This window comes from Crocodylus siamensis, chromosome 5 (genome assembly GCF_052110815.1).
Source record: "Crocodylus siamensis isolate JL-2025a chromosome 5, ASM5211081v1, whole genome shotgun sequence".
In the NCBI taxonomy this organism is placed as follows: domain Eukaryota; kingdom Metazoa; phylum Chordata; order Crocodylia; family Crocodylidae; genus Crocodylus; species Crocodylus siamensis.
Window position 1 is genome coordinate 132092731 of NC_143399.1, and position 17807 is coordinate 132110537.

At 41.2% G+C, this 17807-nt stretch overlaps 2 protein-coding genes across 5 annotated transcripts in view; one reads left to right on the forward strand and one right to left on the reverse strand.

Annotated features, from left to right (window-relative positions):
* TGM4 (transglutaminase 4) overlaps nt 1-2495 on the forward strand; it is a 36794-nt gene extending 34299 nt beyond the window's left edge. Inside the window, exons 13-14 of the mRNA XM_090048898.1 lie at nt 250-386; nt 946-2495. Of these exons, the coding sequence (XP_089905024.1) occupies nt 250-386; nt 946-1087 (279 nt within the window). The 3' untranslated portion in view covers nt 1088-2495. The remainder of the gene's footprint in view (nt 1-249; nt 387-945) is intronic.
* A 3611-nt stretch (nt 2496-6106) lies between these two features.
* Nucleotides 6107-17807, reverse strand: part of ZDHHC3 (zDHHC palmitoyltransferase 3) — a 46556-nt gene continuing 34855 nt past the window's right edge. For 3 of the 4 annotated variants that reach the window (XM_090050408.1, XM_090050407.1, XM_090050406.1), the window contains exon 7: nt 6107-10639. In XM_090050408.1, the coding sequence (XP_089906534.1) occupies nt 10400-10639 (240 nt within the window). In that variant the 3' untranslated portion in view covers nt 6107-10399. Of the gene's footprint in view, nt 10640-12816; nt 16511-17807 lie in introns of those variants that run through there. The other variant, XM_090050409.1, reaches the window with a different exon arrangement.

Sequence of the window (17807 nt, forward strand, 5' to 3'; positions counted from 1 at the left end):
GTGCTTGCATAATTTAAATCTGGAGTGTATAAAACCGTGGAGAAAACAACCCTGCCTTGGCAGGGAAATGGAGCAGTTGACCTAACACCCATGTTTTCTATTAATGCCTTAAGCTCAGCTATTTGTATTTTTGACCAAGGCATAATATCCTTATGGTTTTAATGCAGTCAGTCATTGACACTGTTTAGCATTCTGCTTTTTAGTAAGAGCATGTGTCCAATCTTTGCCTTTATAATCCTCTATTTTCAGATGCCAGAAACAGCAAAGATCAATGAAGCTTTCACCTGCGCCTTTGTCTTCAAGAATACACTGGCAATTCCTTTGGAAAAGTCTAAATTGTATGTAGAAGGACTGGGATTTTTCAAAATGGAAATATTTGATGAAGGGTAAGATTACACTTTGGATAATTACTTGCATGAGATTAATATACACCTCAAGACAGTTTTATATGTTTTTAGACACAGTTGGGCACCTGTGGTCTGAGCCTTCCTAAAGACTATTGGTTCTATGCAAACCTGGCACAGCCCTGTATAATGTGCACTTCTGCATGTATAACCCATGCAGCAGCATCTTATTCAGCTGCAGTATTGACTTTCTGTTTACACTGCATTCATTGCAGCTGTTAGAGCTGCTCCCACTTCCCCCAGATCTGAATTTGTCATTATATGAGCATGGGATTACCTTCCAAGAGTACTGGTGGGAGCCCCAATTATTAGACACAAAAAAGAATAACCTGACCACCTGTTCATATTATTTTTTGCCAAGTAGTATTTTTTGTTTGCTGAACTTTCATTTCAGGTTGAAGGAAAGATCAGCACTGGCTAGTCTGTGACAGTTGTATTTCATCTTAAGAGAAACTTCGGAAAGCAATGAATACATACAGTGAATACATATGTTACTGTGTCAATAACCATCTCTTTTTTCTCTCTCTCTCTCCTATTTTAGAGACATAAGACCTGGTGGGATCTTTAAATCTAAGATTATCTGTCATCCTAGGAAAGCTGGAGAGAAAAAAATAATAGCCCAACTAAACTCTATGCAGGTCAAAGGAATTTCTGTGGAAAAGATCATCTTCATCACTGAATAAGGGCAGTACTAGATCTCTTAAGGGGGTGTTAGTATCATAAATGGATATTGCTAGAACATCTTACTTTCTTTAAGAGTCATACAAGAGTCTTTCAGGTTATACAGGAGACAAATATTATGGTAAGGGAATTTAAATGGCCTAAGGGCATAGCAGCTGTGATTTTAGTTAATCGTGATTTAATAAAGATTGTGAAATCTATGCTAACATTTATAAAATTGTCAGCCTACCGTGACTAAGTGGTTGTTTTGAGAAACTGAGAATGGGCAAGCTGTACATCAGTTTGGAAGAGAGCTCATTTTGTGGCTGGCTTTTCCTTTCATAACAATCACAAGCTTTGTGTAAAGATAATACAGTTAGTGTCTGCCTGCTGCTTTGCCTTTTCACACTCCTGTGTTGGATGAAGTAATGTTTTATCTATTGGTTACTGTACTATCATTCATACCCGTTTTGGCATTTCATGTGTACTTCAATTCACAGAACCAATTGTGCTGTATCATGTTACTGGGCTGAAGGGATCATATGTTGCCATAGCTTACATATTATGCATTATTTGCTCACTGTACCATGGCAGAGAGCGTTGCTTCCCACAGGACAGCCTTTCTCAAAGAAACTACCTGAAACAGATTCCAGTCTCTATTTTTAAACCTGAGCACACTGGACAAAAAGCCACTTTTCATCTCAATTACCTGTTAATAAAAAATGACCAGCCTTATCAGTGTATTTAAAAAGAATGGGAGCCAACCATATGAATATGGCTTTAAACTACAGCTCTGCATTTAAGAACTATAGTTAAAACCCTCTCAAACACCCATTTCACCCAAATATTCTAGACTGTAAATGAGGCTTTTCATGCTCTGCCTTTTCTGAAGTGTTTCCACCACCGCCACCCCAGCAGGGAAGAGGTATGTTGTGAAGCAGACAACAGATCTGTGTAGCTGGACTTCTCCTGATCCTGTTCCACTGAACTGTAAACACCCAGTGAAGTAATTATTGGCACAAGGCGGTTCAGCTCTCCACACTGTTGTAACATAACCATTAGTGGTCAAGTGCTGAGGTTTGTAGTTTACCCCAGCGTCACAAAGCAGCCTAAGCTTCCAGGATTTCCAGGAATCTTTATATGGTAGATGAAAATAAATACAGGTTCAAGGGATTATGGTAGCTGAAAAGCAGGCTAGTTTGTTCAGACACTTGCATGGAAAAGCTGCTAATAATGAGGAGGGCTCTACTAGGTTTTGGAGGGTCCATCATCCCTGCACCTAGCGGCTGAAAGGTTGGCTAGACGTATTTTTCTAAATCTTAGTTTAAAACAGCATGTAACGAGCATTAGCTTTGAAATGGTTTGGCAGAAATTGAATATACAGTCGTTGGGTTTGTTAATTTGATTTACTTTAGCCTATCCAATAAAATGTAGAACAAAATTGTTGTTATTTAATGAAAAGTGGGAGTAAGAATGTCTGGTTCAGTGACAGCGTGAAGCTGATTAGAAAGAGTTTGGTGGGCCAGTTTTCTTGTTTCCTAAAGCAATTCTATCAGATTGCTACTTTCTCTATTATTTAAGGCAATAGTTTTGCATCTATTCTGTAAAACTCAATCACTTAAAATATTTTTGCCTGAAGACCTTACCTTCCTCCTGTACCTCTCAGTCCAGCCAGCTTTTTATAAAGAGTAGAGACTGTAAGAAACCAGATAATAATGTTAGTGGCCTCAAAAGTAGCTCAATGGGCATATCTACATGTGCATTAATGTGCTGTGGTTACTGCATGTTAAGTTTAGTTCCTATAACGGGTACTGGCCAGTAGCACTGGTGTATGCCTTTTAAGTGATGCTAATGTGCAGCAGACTAATTCTACTGTGCATTAACACAATAGCATGGTTTTTGCCATGACATCCTAATGCACAGTAGAATTAGCCTACTGCGTATTTAGCAGCGCATGTAGATACGCCTAGTGAGGACTGTATTTCGCACCCACCCTCTTGTTTTGGTTCAAACAGACCTCAAAACTTTTTTGAATGTACATTAAAAAAAAAAAAATGCAACAATCCATGTAGATCATTCAGTCACTGTTGACTGAATAGCACAGTGCTCCTCCTCATCATGCAAAAAGTCCAGGCTATCCTTCAAAGCAACAGAGGTTGATTGCCCTGCGGCCCATAGTAGCAGGGGTTACACACTCCCAGGCAGCATCAGGGAAAGCAATGGGCCCCTGGGCTGCATGCTGTGGGTATTCCCCCTCTCAACACTGCATGGTGCAGAAGCCCCTCTCCCCTCCCCCACTCCATCCATGCAAGACCCGCTCCCACACTGTACCATGCACCCACGCAGCCCCCTTCCCCTACCTCAAATGCTGCACTGCAGGCTTGCAGTCACCAGCTCACCGTCTACTCCCTTGCCCCCTAGGGTGAGGGCAGGCAGTGAAAGCCAGAGAAGGGAGGGTGAGCTGGGAGGGTGAGCCCAGAAACTCCAGCTGCTGTTGCAGCCAGTGCAACCAGGAGAGCAGCAGCTACACAGAAGCCCAAGGGCTACAGCTTAACTCTTGTGGGCCACACATGGCCCAGGGGCCACCAGTTGGACAGCTCTGTGCTGAGTCATTGGTTCAGTAGGATCAGAAAGAACAGAACTTTTTAGCAAAACACCTGCACCACCTAATTGTTTTCTAGAAGTATACTATTCAGTAGGGCTGTGTGAAGCTTTGAGTGGTGATTCAATTCAGAGGAGATTTGGCCCAATTCTCCGAATTGAATCAGGGGACCAATTTAAAGGTCTGAATTGATTCAAAGCTCTCTGAATCAGCAAAGATTTGGAGCACTTTGCTGATTTGGGCGGTCCCCAGTGGCTGCAGCAGGGAGCTGCAGCTACTCTGAGCTGGTAAGTACTGGGGCAGGGGGGAGGGGACCATGGTGGGGGGACCCCTGCCAGCCCCTCCGCTCCCCTCTGATCCCCTAGCCCTCCTGAACCCTGCCTGCTCCCCCAGCCCCCCCATGGCTGCCCCCACCTGCCCCATCTCCTGACACTTTAAAGAAAAGCCCCCATGCTCACCAGGTGCTACGAGTTGGGGGGGCAATCCCTACTGCCCCAAGCTGCATGGGGAACTCTGCACAAGCCCCCACCAACTCTCCCCCCTCCACTTGGTGGGGCTCTGGCCCTTTAAGAAAAAACAAAGCAGAGGAAAGCCCCAAGACTCACTGTTCCTGGTGCAGCCTTGGGGCTTTGGGGGCTTGTCCAGAGCCCCCCACGTGGTGCAGGGCAGCAGGGATCACCCCCCACCAGCAGAAGCAGCAAGTCCTGGGGTTTCTTCAGGCTTGTTTTTTTTCTTAAGGGGCCGGAGACGGCTGGCGGGAGGGGAAGGAGGGGAGTTTGGGGGCTTATGCAGAACCATCCACGGAGCATGAGGCAGCAGGGATCACCCCCTGCCCAGCAGCACCTGCTGAGCCAAGGCTTTTCCTCCCCGCAAGTGCTGGGAGCTGGAGCGGGCAGGGCAGCCATTGCTGGGCTGCCGGGGGATGGGCCTGGCCTGGCTGATTCAGCTGCTGCCGAATCTCTGAATCAGATTCGGCCGAATCAAATCAGGACAGTGAATGGAATCACCGAATCAAAGCGCTGTCCCCTGAATCGGCCAAATCCAAATCCGAAGCAAATACTAGCCGCTTCGCACAGGCCTACCATTCAGATCTTTGGCACCGGAGATACGAACATCACAGCCCAAGGTAGTAATGCTGCTGGTCAAAAGAACTCATCTGCCTCATGGGTCTGAAAAGTTTATACCCACAGTTCTTTCCTTTCACCTGGAGAAATTCTTTTCTGGGTGCAGATCTCCTCTATTCAGCTTCTACGTGGAAAAAGGGTCAGATATCCATCTTCCCTGCTTTTTGAGGCAGAAAGAGGCAGCAGGGCATTGGCCCTTATCCGTTCTATGGGCTCACCCAGTAGAATCAATAGCATAAGTACAGTTAGGGGAAGAGGGGGGCAGCAAGGTACCGGTCCTGGGTACAGATATGGTGGAGAGGGTGGTGCAAAAATAGTAGCTGCTGCCACTACTAGTTTCTTGCCACACTGCTGCTAAGCTGAGTGCAGAACTGCCTGTCCATGGCTCTAAGTAGAACTAATAAAGCATTTTAAATTTTCTGTAGCAAACCTTTGTAATACTTTCAAGCTCTAAATGGGATGCCCTGCCAAAAGAGGCCAGATAATCAGTGTGGATGCACAAGGCTTTCACATAATTAGCCCTTACCTTCTATAAACTCAAGGGGGGATCTACCAAGTTCAGAGGTGGAGGTGCAATGCTGAGGTAAACTTTACCATCCAGGTCTGGGACAGACATTTCCTAAGCCAGTTTGACCCAAATCAGATAAGTCTGATTCTACATTTAGTCAGGTGTATCTTAAACCAGTTTGGGCCATTTTGAAACTGGTTAATGTGCACTGAACTTATATTCTGTTACAAGTTTTTTCCAACTTCTGATCACTTAAACTGATTTGTATGCAACTTCTGTCCCTAGCCCCAAAGACTGAGTTGGAACAGAAGTCTGCTGGAACTGCACAGAGATCGTTGTATAACCCTCCCCTTCCCAAGTCATCTCTGTGATTATTTCTGCGAGGGTGGGTGATCAGCCCCTATGAATGAACTCTCCACTAATTAGAACGGGGCAGAAACATGCCAGATACAGTCCATGAGAAATATTGTCAAAATATTGAATATTCTTTTTACCAGCTCTGTCTTGTGAATTATAGATTCAGGAACACATGATTAGAAGGGAAAGCCAGGCAACTGCATTGCACGGTCTCAGTTATGCTTCATCTTGAAATGAGGTTGGGTTTTTGTCTCTCATTGCTCTGAATATTTGGCTGTTCCAGAACCTTGCCAGAATGGATTTCTAACCCACACCACTTGCTAGTTTTGCAGTCTAGGATTACTGCCAGGGGAGGGAGCTCCCCAGAGAGAATGCAGACAATGAACACATTGGCATGAAAGCAGGACTCTAACTGCTGGGAATACGTAAACATACACACCTGAGGTAGATGGAAATATTAATTATTTAATAAGTACAATATCTATTAGAAGGCATAAAATGAGTTACAAATAGCAAAATAGAACTTTTTTTTAGTTGCATAATTTTATCTCCATAGAACAGTTGCTTTACAAGACACACAAATGTATATAAAACACATGAATGCTTTCCTTAGCTGTCAGAACCCTGTTCATAATATATTTAAAAACTTTTGCTGAAACATTTTTCTCTGGAAAGCAGTTTTCAGCAAACCATGTTCATTTAGCTTTTTCATTTAAGAGACACCATTGGTGAAATAAAATATCACAGGGTAATTAGTATCGATACAATGGTATAAACATACAACAGAAGATCCTACCCCCAGAGTTTCCAGTTTAAGGACCATGTCCTACAAATGCTTGCCATTGAGGCCTAAAGCTTTTTTATGACTTGTACGTCTGTTGATTACAATTGTATTGTGCAGAATAGTGTTGGGAGAATCAGGCCCTGAGTTAAGAGAGACATTTGACAACAACTGGCCACACACTTTGAAAGGCAGGAAAACATGGGTTATGCAGTGATCACCTGTGGTAGCTTTGGTTAATAATCTGAATTTGGTTAAAAGTGAAATAAAAATGTTGGTCTTCGGTGCCAATAAAAGCCCACTCAGATAAAGGCTGAGGCTACTCCTGGGCAGGAAACGCTTTACCCACCCTGTGAAAAACTGAGATTTCAAAAGTGAAACTACGGACTTCTCAAAGGTTGTCACAAAAGAGGAGGGAAGAGCCCAGAGCTTAGTAGCTAAGGCATCTCTCTGAAACTCAAATGGCCGAGGAAGCACTTCTACTTGCATCCTCTACATTGCAGGCGGGAGGAGACTTCATCTCCAGGCTGCTCAGACTGGAGCTGGTCAGTCTCATCCTGACCAGATGTCTATACTTGACCTGCACAACACGGTTTCAGCAGGAGGTTCATTGAGACACACAGGTTCCAAAGAAAAGATTTGGTTTTCACAAACTGACATGTTTCAGTACCAACAAACAAAAATTCCTGACCAGCTTTAGTTGAGGCCAAACAGGAATTTCCACTCTCGCTCAAATGCAACTCTGCTCTCATTTCCCCTGGGTCTGAAAAACCATATCTAGTCACCCTTCATATGAGTAATTTGCCTTGTTCCCTGCCCAGTGCCCATACTTTTTTTCTATTCTGCTCCCAAGTTTCAAATAAGAGGTACGTAACAATGGTAAAGGTGGAGAGTGGAAATCAGGTAGGAACATGTAAGTCCCAACAAAATATGTGAAAACAAGTATAAGAGTGAAATACATCATTCCCTTCTTTCACTAAGCAAAAAACAGTTGAGTTTGTGGTTAGTTTTATTTATTTGGGGGGACAAAGTACCACCGGAACACAATTAGAAACAGTAACCTCTGACCTGAAGTCCTAGCTCATTGAAGTCAATGGAAGTTTTGACATTAATATTAATATGGTGAGACTCTCTCCTCTCATATGTTCAAGCCAGGTGGAAATAGTACCTAAAAATATCACTTGAAAGTGATTTTTGAAGCAGAAGGGCTTGTATCTGAACTTCTGGATACTCCTGCAAATAGAACGTGTTTTCACAAATACAGTACCCGTAAACATTTTATTTCAGTAAACATATAACAAACATGGGTCATGGGTTGCTCCCATTTAGGATGGAATAGTCTGTACATTTCCCAGAGGCAAAGTTAACACCCTTTTACCATTCCACTATTCATAAGTAACACAAATGCTGGGTTTCAAAGTAATTTTCAAATTACATTTTTAAAGTAACTTACACTGCAGATATTAACTAGTCAGTCTTTAATAAGCTTGTAATGCTTTTCCCATTTTAACGATATGGTAACTGAGGCAGACTGGTTAACTGACTTAGTTAAGGCAAAACAGCAAACCAAAATTACAATATGCAAGTTAAGTGCAGTTATTTCTCTTTATATGTCCTCTGTCCCCCTTTACCAACTCCCTTATGTATATTTTTGAATATTTCTGTTTGCTCCCTGGCTGTCAAGCCCTGTCAGGTGCAAATGCATTTTAGATGCAAAAGCACTACATCTTCTCCCTTTAGCCTGATCACAGAGCTGCACAACAAACAGTTTGTGAAAGAAATGTTCTGTTTGTTTCCGACGATGAAAGAGAAACTCATTCTACAGAAGTGCCAAATTAAGTAATTTATGAACAAAGTGAATTCTTAATTTGTTTAAATGAAAGCTCTTAGAAAAAAATGTTAAATCTTTCTGATAAAAAGAGGCAGTTTTTGTGAGCATCTTTACTAAAAGCTTTCCTGGGTTTTTTTGGGTTTTTTTAACACGCTCTGCTTGTAGAAGCTGCTGGTAGGCTCAGGACATGCCAATCCATGTCATAGAATATAAAGGGAATCTATGAGCTTCTCCTCTGGCTGATGAGAGGACTCAAGAAATAGTCCCAGCTCTGACCAGGACTCACACCATTCCCACATATTAACTTTAAATATTTTGTACATAGATCAGCATGTACAATTTGTATTTGGTACCACTCTTATAATCACTAAAAATCATCACTGAAGAATGTGATGAACTAAGTCTTCATAGGTCCCTAAACACTTTACAGAAAAGGTAATCAGCATTATCTCTGCTTTATAGAGATGAACAGAGGCACAGCAAAGTGAAGTGACTTTCCCCAGGTCACTCAGGAAGCTAGTGGCAGAGCCACACTAGCTCCCTAAGGGTCTGAAGGATTTCGTGATGGTAACATAGATACCTGGTTTCTACTGTTTAAAAAGCAAAACAGAAAACAAAACATAATCTAACATTTTCATCAAGTAACTTTTAACATCTGGAATATATGGAATGTAACACCAATCGAGCACCATGCAGAGGTTTTACTGGCATGCTCTGGGAGCAGCTTACACTGCCCACAATCCTGGAACCCAGCCACTGTTTCCACTCCCCCACCAATTGTGTTTGCCAAATTCAGGATTTTTGGTCACCAGCTGTGATGCAAAAAATCAGCAGCAGATAAGGGGAGATGGGGCAAACTGACAGCAGTTTGCCCCATCCCATAATTTCATCACCTGGGGTCTGGAACCACGTTAATGCAGTGGCTCCAGCAGCCATCCGGAGAAGCCACTGCTCCTCCACCAGAGGTTGCTTGTCCAGCCTCTGTGAAGCCCCCATGGGCCAGATGCAGCCTGCAGGCCCAAATAAATTGGATATCTCTGGCTTACCCAGTTTATTTGACTTTGCTGTGAGCAGCATGGCCCTTCCAGCTTACAGTGATAAAGCCTTATGTCACGCTGTCACGTACTCTTGTATACTTACTAAGTTCAACTGTACAACTAACATGGTACATAGTGGTCGCTTCTTAAAAGTCAACGATTTACCAAGAGTTGACAGCACAGTATTTAAAATACTGAAGTTTAAGTAAGTACTACAGAACAGCAGATGGTATGAAGTGCTAACACTTTCATGGTACTCATGTAATTAGTCCCTGCAGTTTTCCTTTTAAGATCTATCCTGCCATGAATGGCATAATTTGGCAAAGACTTTCTGGCCTGGTGGATTTCTTTGCTACTGAGATCTGTGTATTTGTTGCATTTGCCAAATAGCAGCAACATACCAGGTTGATCAGTTGTGGCTGCCAACACAACCGTCTGCACTGCAGATTCAAAGTCCATTCAGGTCAATGGAAAGGCTGCCATCAACCTGAATGCACAATAGGTCAGACCCTTAAGTAGCAGGATCCCTGGTGCAGTCATTAAAGTCTCACTGAGCTAAATTTATCCTTGGCAAAACTGAGTTACACCAGGGATGAATTTGACTGTCTCTCTCTCTCCTGAGTCTACTGCAGCCAAAACCCAAACTGGTACCCTCACAGCTCAAAGAAAGCATCAATACCTGGCAAGCTAATAAAAAAAAAAAAAAAGAAAGGGTACTCCCTTAATGTATACCGAAGAGTGTGTTAAGCATAGCTGTTGCTCTTTGCTTGCCTTTCAGCACTCATAAGGGTTACGAGTAAAATATTAGAGCACATTGACAGCAGTTTACTTTTAGGAGCTGGAATAGATCTGCCTGACAAGTTGTAAGCTTCTCTTAAAGGCCAAGCTGAGAAAGTTCAATAAAACATTGACTTTGGTAGGAAGGGAAAAAAAAAAGCTTATACATTACATCATTAGTAAATTCTGTAGAGATTTGCATTGCTTCTGCTAGTAGCGTACCTGACTTCTGGATAAAATACGCCTGAATGTTTTCTGCACCATCATCTCTTAGTGCTAAATATTGGGTGCAAATATTTATTAGAAACTGAACGTTTGTTAATATTTTAACACCTGGACAGCAACGGTTTGTTCTAAAAATTGCTCAATCTCCTCTTGAGACAGTGTTTCAGCTGGAGCAACTGTCACTGCCCGAGCTGGTGGAAGCTTTTTACAACTCAGGTCTGAAAAAGGACTGAGCCAACTCAGGGAAAAATTGCCTCCAAAAGCCAGTTTCATCCCTTCCCAGCCGCTGACTTTTTCCCAAGTCGGCTCCTGATTTTTCAGACGCTCGATACCCTGTAGAACAAAAAACAGAATTTTTTTTAATAGGTAGTTATACAAACAGCCACTGTAAAGTGTGCACATGCAGATATCAATATACAGGTATCTGTTTTTATAGAGGGGTCACAAATTTCACTTGGGACAAAGCATATAAGAAATTTCACGAGACAGAGCATCAAAGAAAATGGTTTAACAACTGAGTCCATCCTTCAAAATTAAAAAAAATAATGCCAAGTACTGAATTTTGTATGCAATACATACAGTAAAAGATCCTCTAGGTTTTCCTCTTTCTCAATTAAAAAATATCTTCCTTCTCCAAGTCCCTTTACATAAGAAAAACAGTACATAGACTCCAAATTTTAGCTAATGCTTTTTTTTTTTTTTTAAATTGTCCCTTGGTACATCCACATTGCATTCAGAAGAACCACAGCAACCCAGAGCTCAACACAGACCAATTTAAAACTGCTTCTTAAGCTGTGACTGCAGTTTAGACCTAGGCTACACTATGGAACTTCAATAACAACTGCAGTGAAAAGATCACATTATCATCTCAATTAGCCACCAGAAACTGTCAGGTAGGCAAAAGAAATCACATTCTTATAAAGAATGAATGTTTTGGAGAGTAAGCTTTTATTTTACATGCACATCTCCCACACTATGGTATATATGGCCTTGAAGCCTCAGAGTTGGGAAGAAAGTCTTGCAAACACAGGCCTACATTTTCAAAAGGGACTAGTGATCACATGCCTATTCTGACTTAGCTGAAAAGGGCCCAGTTCTCAGAAGGTGGGCACTCAGCACTTTCTAAAGCTTGGGCCTCTACAGAATTCCAAGTTGGGTACCCAAAACAAATTCCAGATTCCCCCAAATCATTACACATGCTTGAAAATTTATGTATAAATACAAAAAAAAAAAAATTAAGAATGTTGTCACCAGTGTTTCATGGAGAAGCAGAGAACTACATGCATTTACTCAGATGATCCCTTGAGGACAGAGACCTCTTTTTGTTATATATTTTTTTTCAGTTCCTAGCTTGATAAGAGTTCTGATCCACAACACGGTTTCCTGGGTTTTCAATAACAGCCAGTGAGAACTTTGTTTCCTTAACAGATAGTGATGCTGAACTTTTTACAAAGTTCTTTCCCCTCTGCACTCGAATAAAGTCTGAGCTACGGGTTAAGAAAGGATGCACTGCTGGGATAAGGAGTAAGAGATGCTTCTTAGGGCAAAAGCATAGACAGATGCTTGGGTTCCCTGGTTTCACGTACACCCTGCACAACTGCAGCTATTTCAGTCCTGTTTATAATGTTCAAGAACTAGTGCAAAGGTGCATTTTTACCAGGAAAGGAAGAACAGGTGAGGACAGGAATTGTGGGAGTGGAGGGAAATCAAACCCATAAAGCTTTAACTCAGTGGTTGGTACCCCTTTTAGTCTGAAAGCTGGAGGTATCCAGAGGCAGGCAGACACAGGTATTAAAACCCAGCTGCCACCACTGCTTTTCCCTGCAGTGGCAGGGGGGAGAGTGTCTGCAACCAGTGCTTCTGCCCATGTCAGCAGGGGAAAGCAACTGTGGCTGAAGCCCCATTTCTGTGGGCCAGATCCAGCCTGCAGGTCACAGGTTGCCAAGCCCTGCTTTAACTGGTTCCCAAATGGCAGAGAACACAGGCCTGAATCACTGCATTTAAAAAGTATCACATTTCAGAAAGAAAATAGTTCAGTTGGTGATACACAACCAGGAAGAAGCAGTTTTCTTCTGCCTGAAGACAATAGTTTTGCCTAAGAAAAATAAGGGAACCATTAAATATATTAATATTGATATTTAAATGTGATGTTTATATTTTTGTGGTTTTTCACCTGTTTTGTAAAAAAAAAAAAATGAAAGTGAAATTAAACATTTTATTTCAGGTGAAATGACAGTTTGAAAGAAAACTGAAAAGTCAGTTTTGGGTCAACGGAGCCAATAGACAACAAACTGAAAAATGCATGATTCACAAAGCTCTGCTTAAGTAGTTAATATTGCACATTCAGTAATTGATAAGTACTCATGTAAAGTTAGTTATCAAATGGTGCACATGCACATGCATACACACAGTAACATACTAACGTAGCAGCTGCTAAACACTCTTCGTTTGATTCTGCCTTCATTGAAATGGATAGCCAAACTCCTAGATTAATTGGGAGTAAGAGCAGAGGCTTACAATTAAATTAGAGAAAGTATAAACATTAAAGAGATTCCTTAAAAAAAAAAACAAGAAAAAAGCCAGAAGTCAAAAGAAAATACCATTGTAGCAGTCTGGAAATTCAGGTTAGGCACAGGAAGTGTTGCTTGTCTTTTGAGTGCATAATAGACAATAGTCTTTCATAGGCTGAAGGTAAAAAGATGCCATTGTGATGACCTTTCTTATGGGACACAGGCCAGAGGACCTGTGAGGGAATCAAGTCTGGACTAGAGTATCTCTTTCAGAAGAGCTTCCAATCTTGTTCTGAGAACTACTAGGGGTGGAAAATCCACCATGAACCTGGGGAAATTGCTCCAGTGGTTAATTATTACTATTGTTAAAAGTTTGTACTTTGTTTCTCACCTGAAGTCATCTCAATTCAACTAACAGTCACTGGATCTCATGTCTGCTAAACTAAAGTTTTCTTTTTCACGTAGGTATGTGGAGACCATGATCAAGTCCCCCACCTCTCTAATTTCTTGCGTAAGATACAGGTATGAGCTTTTGGAGTCAAGTACATCAACAACGAGAGGGGAAAAAAAGAACAGGAGGACTTACCTTAAAGCAACCTGGTTACTCTGCCTCACACATTCAAACACTGAGCTACATCACCCATGGACTTAACATCACATGGTACACCTCCTGCAGGCTGGTCTCAGTAATGGGACAGAGATGCACAATTACGAAACCAGGGAAACAGCTATAGATATTTCTCAGATTCTTTTTAAAGTTTCTCTTGAAAACAAAACTGACTATATTAGATATATATAAGATGTGTAATCACCACCATTAGGATTTGTTAAAAGCTCTGGCAAAATTTAACACCAATACATTATGTACAGTACATGGTTTATCTCAATGCCAGAACAATTTAAGTCTCTCCCTGTGGTATATAAAATGTAATCGTCGTACGACTCCAGACAAGAGCTGAAATGGAACTGAAATTTGGAACTGGAAACTTGAAGTACCAGCAATGGGAATGTTATAAGACGGGGTGGGTAATTATTTCAGGTGGAAGGCTGCTTACTGAGTTTTGGCAAGCCATTGGGGACTGCATGACAGGCAGCCAGGGCAGATAAATATTCATTTTCTAAATTTTTTAGGGGCCCTGTGGGCCGGATAGAATGGCCTGGCGGGCTGCATCCGGCCTGCATTTTGCCCACTCCTGTTATAAGATAAAGTGACTTTTAGTCATGTTTGTTTAAATTCTCAGCTTTAACCTAGGTCAGAGACACTCAGACCATGTCTCCCAATCCATGACTAATTTAAAAACAGTTCCTGTACTATTATGGATTAACCAGCCAAGAGACATTATTAAGTTTGCCACAATTCACGAATGGATACATGCCCTGTGGTGGGTGTTTGGTCAATCGTGACTGCTCATGTGGCTCCTGAACAAGCCAGGACAGAGTGCCGTGGAACTAGAAGAGCAGCAGAGGGGTCTTTCTTTTCTCAAAAGGAGTATCTAGCCTGCTTTTTTTCAGCCTGACAATATTTGTCAAATATGTCCCCTAACCTACACACGTTAGGATTAGAGAAGCAAAACACATTGCATAAGGGTTTCAGGCATGCATTCATTTACAATGAATTTCCCATTAGATGAAAACCAAAGAAAGGAAGTAGCCTTTCCTCTCCTCACCTCTTCCTTAAGAACTGCATGCAGGCAAAGGCATATTATTCCTACCAAATTCACTTACTCAAGTATACAAAGAGGTCAAATAATCTGTTACTATAGGATTACACACGGAAGATTAAGATGCCATAAACACACTACTGTGGATTTTGAGAAGAACATGAAGTCTGCTGCAGCAAAAAGCCTGTTTACTTACTTGTTGCAGGCCCTAATAACAACTTCCAGGGGGTGAAATATCTAGCAGTGCATTACTGATTAACTAATGTTTTTTAACTTCAAATTAAGCAGCAACGTTATTTAATTTTCATGCTATTCCATCTTGGCTGTAAATTAAAGTTTAGGAAGAGGCTTCAAACTGCAAATAAGAGTAAGAAAGGAGTGGACACAGTTTTTGGAAAAGTTTTATTGCATTTGTTTTCCATATGGAAGCATTGACAGAAAAGATGCAGCATTCACATTATGTCTGAAGTGAGATAGATTCATTCACCTTTCTCTACCCCTGATTTCTTTACCTTCCCTCATGGCTTTGAGTCAGTCTAAGAGGTCATTTGCCAAAATATTTTTTCTTCTCCAAAAGTGGAAACAAAAGTTACGTGAGAATCCATGAGCACGGCTTATTTACAGATTTCCTTCGTTTATGATTGTTTGATGGGTCCTGTTGGCAGTTATGCTAATCACTCCTTTTCAAAACAATCCAAAAAACATTCAATAAAATCCCTGCTTTGATACAAACATGTTAGTTTTTTGAGTCGCATGAGACTGTTTTTACCCGCTTTTGTTTTCAGTGGAATGCCCTCTGCCCCTCTCACTTTCAACTGTTTACTGCACATAGTTAACAATCCACACAATTCATGACACCAGGCATGCATACTCCTTAACACTGACATTTCCCAACTGAAAATATATGAAAACATTTACAAAGCTCTAACGAGGGGCAGTGCTAGGAATGGAAAATTAACTGGTATCTGCTCTGGGATACCTACACAAGCCCTATGTTTTTTTATGGCAATTTGTCATGTTTCTGGGCATTCACACCTGTTCTACACATCAATACTTTTTAGTAGGTTTTGTTCTAACAATTCATTTACCAAGACAAACAAGATAATCCTTCTATCCTAACCATTTTAAAATGAGATCTCTTTCCTGAAAGAGTAAGGCATTTCATCCAGCAAGTCTTCCAAAGCTACCATGTTTTTCCTAGAAGGGCAACACTTCCTGCTTACAAGGGAGGGAATGCACAAAAGAATGCCAGAAAGATGGAATCAATTTTGTAGCTGGAAGAAAAAGTAAAAGGTGGCACTGGCAACATTTGTTTTAAATACTTTAACTGTATGGGACCACCATATTAAATGGATCCTTTGTAGGGTCACACGCACATCTTGCACCTTTCAGTAACTGAAGTGTCTGTTTCCCAGTTCAAGTCATCTTATGAAAGAGCCCCAATGTTGACTCAAGAACAGCAAGCTCCATGAGGAGATCCAAAGTTGTCTATAGAAGATGGTACTGTTGGCACTTGTGTGTCATCCACAGGTGTCAGAGTCATGAGACCACATGAAAATCTACTCAGAAGAGGTGGGCCCAACAGAGAAAGAGGATCCCCTTCATATTAGTTATGCCATACAGAAAGCAGATAGAAACAAAGGCCAGTAAAGTTAACAAGATTAAAAAAAAAAGTAGCAGCAGCTTCAGCCAGAGATAGAGTTATCTAAAGATATAGAATTACAGGGCTTTTTTCCCTCTGCAATCAGCCATTTAGTAGATGTAAAAAAAAAGTTTGTTTTGTTTTGCTTTCTGTTTCAAACATTCATGTAAAATAGAGAACAGTAGTGCTGTACTGTGGTTTTATTTTAGTGGAAATGCTGGTCAAGAATTCTTCAGACCACATATTGGTATGGGTCTGCTTTTCCTTGGTCTGGAGTAGCGAATGGACTAAGCCATGCTATAGAGAACGGATGGCCAAATACTGCTTTCATGTTCATCCATTTTGTTTTTTTAGCCCATCTTCTCTCTTCCTTTTTCAATTGCTCAATTCCCTGAAAACAGAAATATCACATTTTCAGTCAAGCACTTAATTTTTGTGGTTCTGGCTCTGGGGAAAAAAACTCTCTTAAAGTCACCCCTTATCACCAGGATGAAGTATGAAAATACAAAGATACACCTTCCCTTTTTTAAAGGGGGGAGCAAGGGACTGGGGGAGGGGAATATTGTTTCAAAATGACAATTATTTTTATTTTTGACCAAGTTCAGAAATTAAGCCTTTAAAAAAACAAAACAAACAAAAAAAACCAACAACACCCTCCAACTGTCATGGATGCTCTACTTTTATTCAAACATACTATACTTTTCTTGGCTGAAAGCATTGTGACCAAACTGATGGGAGAGTTTTGTAGGAAACCATTCAGTTTGCAGACAAAAAACCCCCAAGATAATCCCTAGAATGCTCCCAGATTCACCAAGGAAGTTCAGCAAGTGTCCATGGCTCAGCATGGTTGAACTTACCTAGTGCCTCTTCATGTTTCATTAAAAATTGCTGCCCAAACATACATAGGCTGACAGCAGGAAGAAAATAAACTGATCTGAGAAAAAGGCTGGATATTGTTTTAGTAAAGGTTAGAGGGAGAGCAAAACTAGATCATCAAGCAATCAGTTGAAGTATTCCTTAAGACAGTAAATCACTTAAAAACAAAAAACCCAACCCCTTATATCTGCATCCATACAGTAAGAGTTAAGCCAAGCATCGCTGTTATAAAAGCAAAATTAAATAGTCAGTAGAATGCATTATTTCTTGACCCCAGACATCTTGAACGGGTAGACAATTCCATTGTTTGATTTAAAGCATTCCATTAAGATTAGCTGCTGTTTGTCAATATATGCACCTCAGTGCAGATCATGCTTCTGTTGTGAACTCCAGGTCCTGGAAGTTACGTGAGAGCAGCACACCCAACTCCAAGAGAGAATAAGCAATTTGCACTGCTGGTTCCTGAAGACAGCTCCACAGATAACAGCAAAGTAAAATTTCCCCACTGAGAGAGGGAGGCTGTGTGGTACATGTAGAAGGGATGAGAGGTGGGGGAAATGTCCCTTGAAGCACAAGGCAAAACCAAACAATCCATCCCACACCATTTTTAATAGAACTTCAATGCTAAGTGTTCCTCAGCGCAAGGATCACATGACATAGAAACAGATAGTTTAATGGCAGCAAACAGGGGCAGGTGGTACTGCTGATACAGAAAATTCCAAATAAGTAAAAGCCCTGCCTTTAACATTTGGGAGTTTTTACCCAATTCATATTTAGGTAGCAAGACAAGTGACAGCTTCTATGGATGCCCA